This window comes from Acipenser ruthenus, chromosome 3 (assembly GCF_902713425.1).
Source record: "Acipenser ruthenus chromosome 3, fAciRut3.2 maternal haplotype, whole genome shotgun sequence".
NCBI classification, from domain to species: Eukaryota; Metazoa; Chordata; class Actinopteri; order Acipenseriformes; family Acipenseridae; genus Acipenser; species Acipenser ruthenus.
Genome location: NC_081191.1, coordinates 92,256,501 through 92,269,202, shown reverse-complemented (window position 1 = coordinate 92,269,202; position 12,702 = coordinate 92,256,501). Strand labels below are relative to the sequence as shown.

The 12,702-nt window shown below is 38.4% G+C and overlaps 1 protein-coding gene across 1 annotated transcript in view; it reads right to left on the bottom strand.

Moving 5' to 3' along the window:
* Nucleotides 1–7,526: 7,526 nt before the first annotated feature.
* The window catches only part of LOC117435667 (vasoactive intestinal polypeptide receptor-like), a 62,975-nt gene continuing 57,799 nt past the window's right edge, over nucleotides 7,527–12,702 (bottom strand). Inside the window, exon 13 of the mRNA XM_059018770.1 lies at nucleotides 7,527–10,872. Within this exon, the coding sequence (XP_058874753.1) occupies nucleotides 10,681–10,872 (192 nt within the window). The 3' untranslated portion in view covers nucleotides 7,527–10,680. The remainder of the gene's footprint in view (nucleotides 10,873–12,702) is intronic.

Below are 12,702 nucleotides of genomic sequence, written 5' to 3'. Positions count from 1 at the left end.
TGTGCTGCGCACAAGGGGGGGTATATGTGGCAATGCGCCCCGCCCCTGTGTGCATTTGTGTGTTATGTGTTGCGTGTTGCGTGTGTAAATGTTGGTGTATAGTCATTGGTACACGGGATATAAACGGGTCTGTGTTTCACGTGTATTTAGAAAGTGTAGATTTGTATTTAGGCACGGGATTGCACATCACGCACGTGCATTTAAAATATAATATGCGAGCACGGGGTTGCACAGAATTAATTCACGTGCTGGGATTCAAGTGAATAATTAATTAGTAATTGAATCCCAGCACAACAGTATATATAGATGCACGTTTCATTCAGTCGGGGTTGGTGTTCGGTGAGTGGAGAACGGGAGAGAGAGGAGAAACTAAAAAGTGAAAGAAAGAAAGAAGGTAAATATTGCTTTACTCACCGTGTTTGTTCGTCCCTGTTTGTTAGTGTGTGTTCGTTTTTGTTTGTCTCTTTATTTTGGCGCAAGTGCCGTGTCCAGTGTTTTTTGTGTTCCAACCTTTTATTTTCTGTGCTGTTAATTATTAAATACTGAGCGTGATCACGCGCTCAGCTTAAACAAACCACATCTCTCTGTTTATTTACTTCCTGCTTCTGGTCTGACACCACCCACTCCGGCCGTCTTTGTGACAGAGCACAAGAAACATGAGCACAATAAACATAAGAGCACAAGAATCATATGAGCACAAGAATCATACGAGCACAAAAATCATGAGCACAAGAATAATAAGAGCACAAGAAACATAAGATCACAAGAATCATGAGAGCACAAGAATCATGAGAGCACAAGAAACATAAGAGCACAAGAAACATAAGAGCACGAGAAACATAAAACCACAAGAAAGATAAGAGCACAAGAAACACAAGCACACAAGAAACATGAGCACAAGAATAATAAGAGCACAAGAATCATAAGAGCACAAGAAACATGAGCACAAGAAAGATAAGAGCACAAGAAACACAAGCACAAGAAACATGAGCACAAGAAATACAAGAGCACAAGAAACATAAGAGCAGAAGACATATGAGCACAGGAAACAAGAGCACAAGAAACATAAGAGCACAGAAACATAAGAGCAGAAGAAACATGAGCACAAGAAACACAAGCACACAAGAAACATGAGCACAAGAAACACAAGCACACAAGAAACATGAGCACAAGAAACATAGGAGCACAAGAAACATGAGCACAATAAACATAAGAGCACAAGAATCATATGAGCACAAGAATCATACGAGCACAAGAATCATGAGCACAAGAATAATAAGAGCACAAGAAACATAAGAGCAGAAGACATATGAGCACAGGAAACAAGAGCACAAGAAACATAAGAGCACAGAAACATAAGAGCAGAAGAAACATGAGCACAAGAAACACAAGCACACAAGAAACATGAGCACAAGAAACACAAGCACACAAGAAACATGAGTACAAGAAACAAGAGTACAAGAAACATGAGCACAAGAAACACAAGCACACAAGAAACATGAGTACAAGAAACATAAGAGTACAAGAAACATGAGCACAATAAACATAAGAGCACAAGAATCATACGAGCACAAGAATCATGAGCACAGGAATCATAAGAGCACAAGAAACATGAGCACAAGAATAATAAGAGCACAAGAAACACAAGCACAAGAAACATGAGCACAAGAATAATGAGCACAAGAAACACAAGCACAAGAAACATAAGAGCACAGAAACATGAGCACAATAAACATAAGAGCACAAGAATCATACGTGCACAAGAATCATGCGCACAATAATATAAGAGCACAAGAAACATAAGATCACAAGAATCATGAGAGCACAAGAATCATAAGAGCACAAGAATAATAAGAGCACAAGAATCATAAGAGCACAAGAAACATGAGCACAAGAATAATAAGAGCACAAGAAACACAAGCACAAGAAACATGAGCACAAGAAACATGAGCACAAGAATAATAAGAGCACAAGAATCATAAGAGCACAAGAAACATGAGCACAAGAAACAAGGGCACAAGAAAGATAAGAGCACAAGAAACATATGAGCACAAGAAACATAAGAGCACAAGAATCACGAGAGCACAAGAAACATAAGAGCACAAGAAACATGAGCAGACTAAAGCAGCTTTGATTAGTGAGAGAGAGAGAGAAGTCAGAAATAGCAGTGTGAAGTAGTAGGGTAGCAGTGTGGAGTAGTGGTTAGGGCTCTGGACTCTTGACCAGAGGGTCATGGGTTCAATCCCAGGTGGGGGACATTGCTGCTGTACCCTTGAGCAAGGTACTTTACCTAGATTGCTACAGTAAAAACCCAACTGTATAAATGGGTAATTGTTTGTAAAAATAATGTGATATCGTGTAACAATTATAAGTCGCCCTGGATAAGGGCGTCTGCTAAGAAATAAATAATAATAATAAATGCATCAAGAAATCGAAATCATAATACCGATGCAACTGAGTTCAGATTGAAGCAATACTAGAAGGAAGCACAGCTGATTAGTAATTTTAAAGTCCCATATATCCTATAAAGGGTATGAGTTGAAGGAACAATTTTGACCACTGGGGGTGTTTGAGGACCAGGGTTGAAAACCTCTATTCTCCGCAGTGCCAGAACTTCAAATGAGACAGTCAACTGAAATATACTGTACAGTTCAGTTTATTAGGGTCATTTGGGTTTAAATGTGGACGTATTCACTATACAATTAGTAATAACTGTTTCATTTGTCTTAATAGGCTTTGCTATAATTACTTGCATCCGCAGAGGGCTTTGTTAAACCAGCTGTTGTGCTATTATACTGTGGACTGTGTGCAACACCTCCTCAAGTGCTGCTTTCCAATAAAGCACTTACAAAATCTACCAGTAATTTTCTTTTCAAGTTACCACATAATTGTAAACGCTCCTAAGATAAATCAGAAAAAAAGACAGAAATGAAGAAATGATTGTGCAATAAGAGAAATGACCTTATTGCGACCCTGTGCACCACAAGTGAGCGTGTTTACCACAATGCAAAAGAGCCGGGCTCACCGACAGGGGACGGAACGTAACAGCGGTGCATCACACAACACTGCCCGTTACATAAGAACATAAGAACATAAGAAAGTTTACAAACGAGAGGAGGCCATTCGGCTAATCTTACTAATTTGGTTGTTAGTAGCTTATTGATCCCAGAATCTCATCAAGCAGTTTCTTGAAGTATCCCAGGGTGTCAGCTTCAACAACATTACTGAAGAGTTGGTTCCAGACCCTCATAATTCTCTGTGTAAAAAAGTGCCTCCTATTTTCTGTTCTGAATGCCCCTTTATCTAATCTCCATTTGTGACCCCTGGTCCTTCTTCATTTTTTCAGGTTGAAAAAGTCCTCTGGGTCGACATTGTTTATACCCTTTTGAATTCTGAATGCTTGAATCAGATCGCCGCGTAGTCTTCTTTGCTCAAGACTGAATAGATTGAATTATTTTAGCCTGTCTGCATATGACATGCCTTTTAAACCCGGAATAATTCTGGTAGCTCTTTGCACTCTTTCTAGAGCAGCAATATTCTTTTTGTAACGAGGTGACCAGAACTGAACACAATATTCTAGATGAGGTCTTACTAATGCATTGTAAAGTTTTAACATTACTTCCCTTGATTTAAATTCAACACTTTTTCACAATATATCCAAGCATTTTGTTGGCCTTTAATAGCTTTCCCACATTGTCTAGATGAAGACATTTCTGAGTCAACATAAACTCCTAGGTCTTTTTCATAGATTCCTCCTTCAATTTCAGTATCTCCCATACGATATTTATAATGCATATTTTTATTGCCTGTGTGCAGTACCTTACACTTTTCTCTATTAAATGTCATTTGCCATGTGTCTGCCCAGTTCTGAATGCTGTCTATATCATTTTAAATAACCTTTGCTGCTGCAACAGTGTTTGCCACTCCTCCTATTTTTGTGTCGTCTGCAAATTTAACAAGTTTGCTTACTATACCAGAATCTAAGTAATTAATGTAGATTAGGAAGAGCAGAGGACCTAATACTGATCCCTGTGGTACTCCACTGGTTACCTCGCTCCATTTTGAGGTTTCTGCTCTCATCAGTACTTTCTGTTTTCTACATATTAACCACTCCCTAATCCATGTGCATGCATTTCCTTGAATCCCTACTGTGTTCAGTTTGAGAATTAATCTTTTATGCGGGACTTTGTCTAAAGCTTTCTGGAAATCTAAATAAACCATGTCATATGCTTTGCAATTATCCATTGTCGATTTTGCATCCTCAAAAAAATCAAGCAGATTAGTTAGACATGACCTCCCTTTCCTAAAACCATGCTGACTGTCTCCCAGGATACTGTTACCATATAGGTGATTTTCCATTTTGGATCTTATTATAGTTTTCATAAATTTATATATAATAGAAGTCAGGCTTATTGGACTGTAGTTACCTGACGTTCTTTTTTACAGAGGCATCTGGGATTGTAATTGTACTGGTCCCTCTTACACTTTCATGTCTTGTACCTCAATGAATAAAGTGCTTTAAAACACATTTTTCCTAGTAGCCTTTTGTAGTAGCAGAATGGGGTGTGTATTTTCTTCACTTGATGGGACCTTTAATGAACAAAGCTGTATGCAAAGGGTTCATTTATATACATGTAGGCAAACACATTCTTGTACTTAAACCCTATTGCCAAAATGTTCATCTACAAAATACTATAGAAACCTTTCATGTGTTTAAGATAGTTTGCTGTAGGAGGCTGTGTGGTCCAGTGGTTAAAGAAAAGGGCTTGTAACCAGGAGGTCCCCGGTTCAAAACCCACCTTAGCCACTGACTCACTGTGTGACCCTGAGCAAGTCACTTCACCTGCTTGTGCTCCGTCTTTCGGGTGAGACGTAGTTGTAAGTGACTCTGCAGCTGATGCATAGTTCACACACCCTAGTCTCTGTAAGTCGCCTTGGATAAAGGCGTCTGCTAAATAAACAAATAATAATAATAGTTTGAATGGGCTGACACATTGATAAAATATTTTGATTTCCAAATGCATTTAGTGGTAAACATGGAGTGTTTAGTTTACAATGAATACATTGATAAAATATTTTGATTTCCAAATGCATTTAGTGGTAAACATGGAGAGTTTAGTTTACAATGAATATTGCCACAGTGGTTTCCTCTCGAGTTACTAAATATTTAGATAAATTGTTCCATTTGGAAAAAGAAAGTCGTCATGTACTGGCACAGAATACAATCTGAATAAGCTCCACTCCTTATTAAAGTTTGCCACAGTAAAGCTGCACAGTAATGTTGCTTTTCCCATGGTTTATACTATAATATACCTTTCTGAGGCTTTACAATGTCTATGCTGTATACAGTATGCTTTCGCAATGCTTTAATTACACTGTGCTACACTTTAAAGAGTTATTTTTTCTTCAGCACTCTTAAAGGAGTAGAACTGACATTGCTTTAAAATCACTTTGTTTTTACCTTGTTTGCAAATATACACATTATCACCGGTTCCCGTTTCATTGTGAAAAAAACCCCATATATATATTCATAACATGGCTTGGAAAAGTAACAACCTCCGATTAGTTAAACAGCATCACATGACCGTGCGTATATATAGTGTACAGCACGGCTTGCATACTAATGAGCAGCTTCACACTGAATAAATACGCACAACATCATAAAAATTCCATGACAAACTTCCATTTTATTTATTACCTATAAAACCACTGTCACAAAATGAGTGACATTCCACCCATTTCCTTTAATATATTTGGGGATGAAACTCCAGAGAACTGGTACAGCACCAACTTTCCCAGTGAAGACAGTAATTCACTTGAAAAAAAGAGAAATAAAGTAAGTGCTGCAGAAACTGTCAAGAGTAGACACTTAAGATTAAAGGAGGCACAGCTAAACAAAATAGACAACAACAAAGATGAAAAAAATACTAAAAGACTACAACATGGGTTGTTAATGTATTTAAAGACTGGCTTAAAGAAAATAATATGGATATTAATTTTAAAGAAACAAGTCCAGAAAGTTCAGTCTCCAGTTTTTTAACACTGAGAGCTGGAATAAATAGATTTTTAACAGTAGGAGTTTTAACATCTGTGTTGACAGCGAGTTTAAGACCAGCAATAACGTCTTCCTGTCAGTCATGAAAACTTTCAGAAAAGCCGGTAAAGACAAAGACAAACACCACCCACACATTAACGACCTGGATTTAAATCGCCTGCAGGAATCTGTTGCACTTTCATCGGACACTGCGGTCAGATTGGTTCACAAGGTCTGGTTTGATCTTCAACTTAACCTGGCACGACGTGGGCACGAGGGTGGCTGCCAACTGACAAAAACATCTTTTGAGATTTGAAAAGATGAAAAAGAATATGTATGCCTCATATACAACAAGGACACAAAGAATCCTAAAAAACTAACTGATCCTACAGGGTTTCATGTTCATCAGGCCTGGCGACCCCAGGGGTATGGTGCAGAGCTTTCAAAAATATGTGTCAAAATGCCCTCCCGATGTAACAGCCTTTTACCTGCACCCACTCAGAGCTCCTCAGCAAATCCTAAATACTAGACCCTACTGGTACTCCCGTGAACCAAGGGGAATACATTTCCACTGTGAAAGGATGGCTATACTAAGCAACAAAGCCAGTCTCTGGAAACGCTGTACAAACCACTGCTTGAGAAGAACAGCGGTGCGCCTACGTTCAGAAGCCGGGCTGCATCGAGGGAAATACTGTCTGTAACCGGACATCGATCTGAAAGCAGTTTACTGAGCTACTGGGCTCCTGCAAAACAGAAAACAGCGGAGTTCAATTTTATCATCAAACTCACCTCTGAATCCAGCTCTAGCCTCTATTGCAGCTGCGCCATGTCCTTCCTTGATTTCTTTTGAAACTCTACCCAGACCAACCTCTTCTTCATCAGTGTGTACACAGCCCTCTTCTTATGAAATGCTGCTTTCAATGCAGAAATTCACAATAAATGGAAATGTGCAGTTTATTTTTAACAAGTAAAACTTCAAACAAATTATTGAATACAAATTAGATGTTTTATCCTTTGGGACTATATTACACTGTGGATGTATACACAATAAAAGTTTCTGGTTTTGTCTTAATTTAAATGTGTTTTAATTATTTTAATTATTTTTCATCCCCCCAAATGACAATTAGCCGTGTTATAAACGGTATAAAACACTTCGGGTCGTGCTGTTCCAATGATATATACCATTTCTGGCGTGATATATATCATGGGAACTGCACGGCCCGTCGTGGTTGATACCTATATATATATATATATATATATATATATATATATATATATATATATATATACACACACACAGAGCTAGTGTTCTGTGGGGTTTGTGGATTATTTAGCTCATGAACTGTAGTGCTGAATTGTGGTACTCAATGCAAGACTTTTAGCCATAGCTGTACTTTTAAGCATATATATATATATAGTATATATGTGTGTTTAGAGCCTAATGTACAGTACAATAAGCACATGTTATTCCGAGACGTTTTAATGTGAAACATGTCCTTTAATGGTACACATAAATCAGTTTTGCAAGTACTTACACAGTTTTCAGCTTTGACAACACCAGATAATTATAAAGACTTGATAATACTGTACAACTATGAACTGCAAGTGGACAGGCTTTACAAAACTTGAACCATTTCCACATGACACACAATACTTAACTCCATGAACCATTCCCACGACACACACTACTTAACACCTTGAACAATTCCCACATGACACACACTACTTAACACCTTGAACCATTCCCACATGACACACACTACTTAACACCTTGAACCATTCCCACATGACACACAATACTTAACACAGTGTTAATGTGCTATTCCAGCAATTGCAAGTTTTGTTTTTTTAACCCCAGTGTCACAGTTGCTGATTTTATAACCATACAGACATTTAGCTTACACATCATCAAAATCAACATTCTTTATTTACATTTGATGAGAGGTACAGCATCAAATTCACATTTTGTTTTACAGCAAAGATAAGAAGTGATCAAAGGACAATGACTTTCAGCCATCATACAAAATGACATACCAGATGTACAAACCGAGCAGTAAGCCCTGAGGGGGCTTGTCCTCTTTTAAGAACATAAGAAAGTTTACAAACGAGAGGAGGCCATTCAGCCCATCTTGCTCGTTTGGTTGTTAGTAGCTTATTGATCCCAGAATCTCATCAAGCAGCTTCTTGAAGAATCCCAGGGTGTCAGCTTCAACAACATTACTGGGGAGTTGGTTCCAGACCCTCACAATTCTCTGTGTAAAAAAGTGCCTCCTATTTTCTGTTCTGAATGCCCTTTTATCTAATCTCCATTTGTGACCCCTGGTCCTTGTTTCTTTTTTCAGGTCAAAAAAATCCCCTGGTCGACATTGTCTATACCTTTTAGGATTTTGAATGTTTGAATCAGATTGCTGTGTAGTCTTCTTTGTTCTAGACTGAATAGATTCCATTCTTTTAGCCTGTCTGCATACAACATGCCTTTTAAACCCGGGATAATTCTGGTTGCTCTTCTTTGCACTCTTTCTAGAGCAGCAATATCCTTTTTGTAACGAGATGACCAGAATTGAACACAGTATTCTAGGTGAGGTCTTACTAATGCATTGTAAAGTTTTAAAATTACTTCCCTTGATTTAAATTCAACAATTCTCACAATATATCCAAGCATCTTGTTGGCCTTTATATAGCTTTCCCACATTGTCTAGATGAAGACATTTCTGAGTCAACATAAACTCCTAGGTCTTTCCCATAGTTCCCTTCTTCAATTTCAGTATCTCCCATATGATATTTATAATGCACATTTTATTGCCTGCATGCAATACTTTACACGTTTCTCTATTAAATGTCATTTGCCATGTGTCTGCCCAGTTTTGAATGCTGTCTAGATCATTTTGAATGACATTTATAATGCACATTTGTATTGCCTGCGTGCAGTACTTTACACTTTTCTCTATTAAATGTCATTTTCCATGTGTCTGCCCACTTCTGAATGCTGTCTAGATCATTTTGAATGACTTTTGCTGCTGCAACAGTGTTTGCCACTCCTCCTATTTTTGTGTCGTCTGCAAATTTAACAAGTTTGCTTACTATACCAGAATCTAAATCATTAAATTAGGATTAGCAGAGGATCTAATACTGATCCCTGTGGTACTCCACTGGTTACCTTGCTCCATTTTGAGGTTTCTCCTCTAATCAGTACTTTCTGTTTTCTACATGTTAACCACTCCCTAACATATGTGCATGCATTTTCTTGAATCTTTACTGCGTTCAGTTTAAGAATTAATCTTTTATGCAGGACTTTGTCCTATGCTTTGCAGTTATCCGTTGTCAATGTTGCATCCTCAAAAAAGTCAAGCCGGTTAGTTAGACATGATCTCCCTTTCCTAAAACCATGCTGACTGTCTCCCAGGATACTGTTAACTTATAAAAGAATGATCATTGCCTATCCTGACTGCCTGTCAGTTTGTTCAGCCTATTTATTTTACACTCTATTAAGTAACAGCTATTGTAATCCCATACACTATGATAAATAACAGCTATTGTAATCCCATACACTATGATGCATGTCAGCACCTGCTGGTTTATTGGGTTTCAATTGCAGATGTTGTATTGAAGCAGTAAGAAGAGAGCACATCAAGTGTACAAGGAGACATGAGTCTTCCAAGACTAAGTGTAAGTTTATATACTAGAGAGGGAGGCGGTTGTCTCGCTACACTCATTTTTCCCCTGGTTACAGCTATTATATATCAAGTATTATTCTTTTTTTTAAAGGTAATTTGCCAGTTTAAAGGGTTATAAAGCAGCTATTATCCCATCTCTTAGCTGTTGTATGCTTCCACATGCTACACCAAGAAGGTCTCACTTGTGCATCTTGAATTATTATGACAAAACTGTATTTTCCTTTTTTATTATTTCTGTTACTACACCACATTAAGCTCTTGGCTTGCATCCCTTACAGCTGTCAGAATCCTTCTCTGAAACTGGGTTTCTGGAGGGGCAGAAGTTGTACTCACAGGTCCTGTTCTAGGTTGTAATAACTTGTTAACTATACATTTATGGTGCTGTCTGTTAAATTAGATTGTATTACCATGGAATATAGATGTTCAGACAATTCAACTCCTACCCAATAGAGCTGCGAGTGACAGTTCATATATATTTTACACATTTACTGTACATTTTCTGATACTGTGCATTTTCTTTTGACAGTTTCCTGATGGGATCTAAAAGACAAATCTGGCCTCCGCAGGATAATTTAATAAGACAACGAATCTCACAAACTTTTAATTTTTTTCTGAAACACTATTATAAAACATAACGTATAGTGCAGCAAAGGGCGTTTATGTTTGAAAACTTCAAAATGAGCTGAACTGCAAAGCACAGACTGACACATGTGGCATTTTGTTACAGTTAAACTTCATTTCCCTGCTTCTTGAATCATGCTTTAATAAATATGTCGACATGTTAGTACAATAAATAAATTTCCATATACACAGTAATACAAAGTCAAATCCAGGAAATACATCACCAGATTACTGAAGAACAAAGTGAAGTGTAGAACAAAGCAGCTGCTGGTGTTACACCAGTGAGAAGTCTGCTTGGAGGCTGGGCTGGTGTTACACCAATGAGGAGTCTGCTTGGAGTCTGGGCTGGTGTTACACCAGTGAGGAGTCTGCTTGGAGGCTTGATGTCCTTCTGGTCTTTGGGCTGCATTTCGTAAGCATGGAGATCTGGGTGGTAAAGTTGGTTCCGTTGCTTCCCATGGAAGGATGGTGATACTTTGTGTCAGTCCCTAACAACCTCTCCAGGTGCCACCTTCTCCATTTCCTCTTTATTTCTGCCTGAACCTAAAAAGAAAATAAACTGACATATGAGTGCAGTTGAAACCTGTCATCGATGAGCATACTTGATTCCTGATGCAAGATATGGTGGTCTTTTTTGCATTGAGTGTTCTACAGGCATTACTGAAGAAGCATACTTGTGGGGCGTAAAATGAACATCAAATATCTATCTATCTATCTATATGAAAAAGAAAACTCAGTAATTGAATCATTAGCTAGAACATTTCAGCTTCCATCTTATTCAAACAGCATGGTAGAAATAGCCGGGGAGACTTGGAAAGTATATACAAACATATCAGGTTTGTATCAACCACATGCATTCTGAAAACCATTGCTTTTATTCTTTTATGCAGGTGGTTAGGGCTGAAGCGCCCATCTTTCCAAACCATAATTTGCAGAATTTAAAACAGAGGTACAGTCTGTATTTTAATATTTGGTTGCAGGGCCGGATTAAAGGATGAGGGGGCCCTACGCTAACCCATATTTTGGGGGCCCTATGCACAATAGCTTGTGTTGTAATTAACAGCCTGTACGTAAAGTGTATCTACAAGGTAAGCGTTCAGTTCTACGTCAGATGCATGTTCACCATTTAGACCTTGCAAAACAAATACAATGTGTTACACATACTGATCTTGGGCATCAGTCGACTTGTCAGTGACCACTGACAAGCAACCAATTTACCAATTCCATAATCTCCTTCTTGTGATACTCGGCAACTTTAGGTAAGTATTCATGTCTCAGCTGGGCTGATGAAGGAATCGCTCCACCATTTGCTACACTCAGTCTGAAGAATTTACTTTACTTTTTAGTTGTCCAAATTTTCAAGAGGGATATTTGCGGAAACAAATGCCTCTGTCAGGCCAAAATGTAATGTGTTTCGTGCTTCACGATTTTCAGTGGATTGTGGAACTTGGAAGTCACCGTTTTTTGTTTATTTGCAAGTTAAGCAGTCGCAGTACTGCTCTGGCTTTCTGCCTTTCTCTTTCGGTGAATGCTTGAATCTAAATGCCAGTCAACAGCCGATTCTCGGTAGTGATCCACATAACGATGCAGGACGTACAGAAGAGCTTACCTCCATTGCTGTGTAAAACGCCTGCTTTACGCGATCTGCTGCAGACACATTTTTAAGAGACAGACATTTTCTTGTTTACAGTGTGTAGTATTTTATTTTTTTGTATGAAATACAAATAATTATGTAATAGTGTATTTTTATTTCTTAAGAATATTGAAAAAATCGTGGTATTGGGTTAATTTCATGATTTCCGCGCAGTATATAAAAGGGAGAGAAACAAATGCTATGGACTTAAACCATTCTTGCTGGCTGCAGAAGGGTAGCCTCCCGCATTATACACGTTTACCTTTACCTGCCTTTTTTTCTAAAATTCAAACCCCCCAATTAAAAAGGAACGTTTCTAAAATGTAAAGAGACATACTGTGCACATTTGAGACCGGACAGGTTTTTAAATTGGCTCTAAAACTGAAATAAATGAATGCGTAAATTGAGCATGATTCATACATTTTATCCTGCAGACTGATGCCTCTGACGTAGGACTAGGGGCAGATCTCTCCCAGGAGGTAGAGGGCATGGAGCATTTGATATTGTACATTACAGGAAGCTGCTTGCGTGAGAGGCCAGGTACGCTGTAATCGAGAAGGAATGCCTAGCCGTCATAAAATTAAAAAATGAACCGAAAGCAAGTTTCTGTGCACCTCTTTTCCTGTGTGTGTGGGTCCGGCCGCCCACATGCACTTTTTGTAAAATGTCCCAAAAATGCTGACCTCGAGGGGCCCCAATTCTGCTGAGGGCCCTACGTAATTTGAGTATAGGTTAATCCA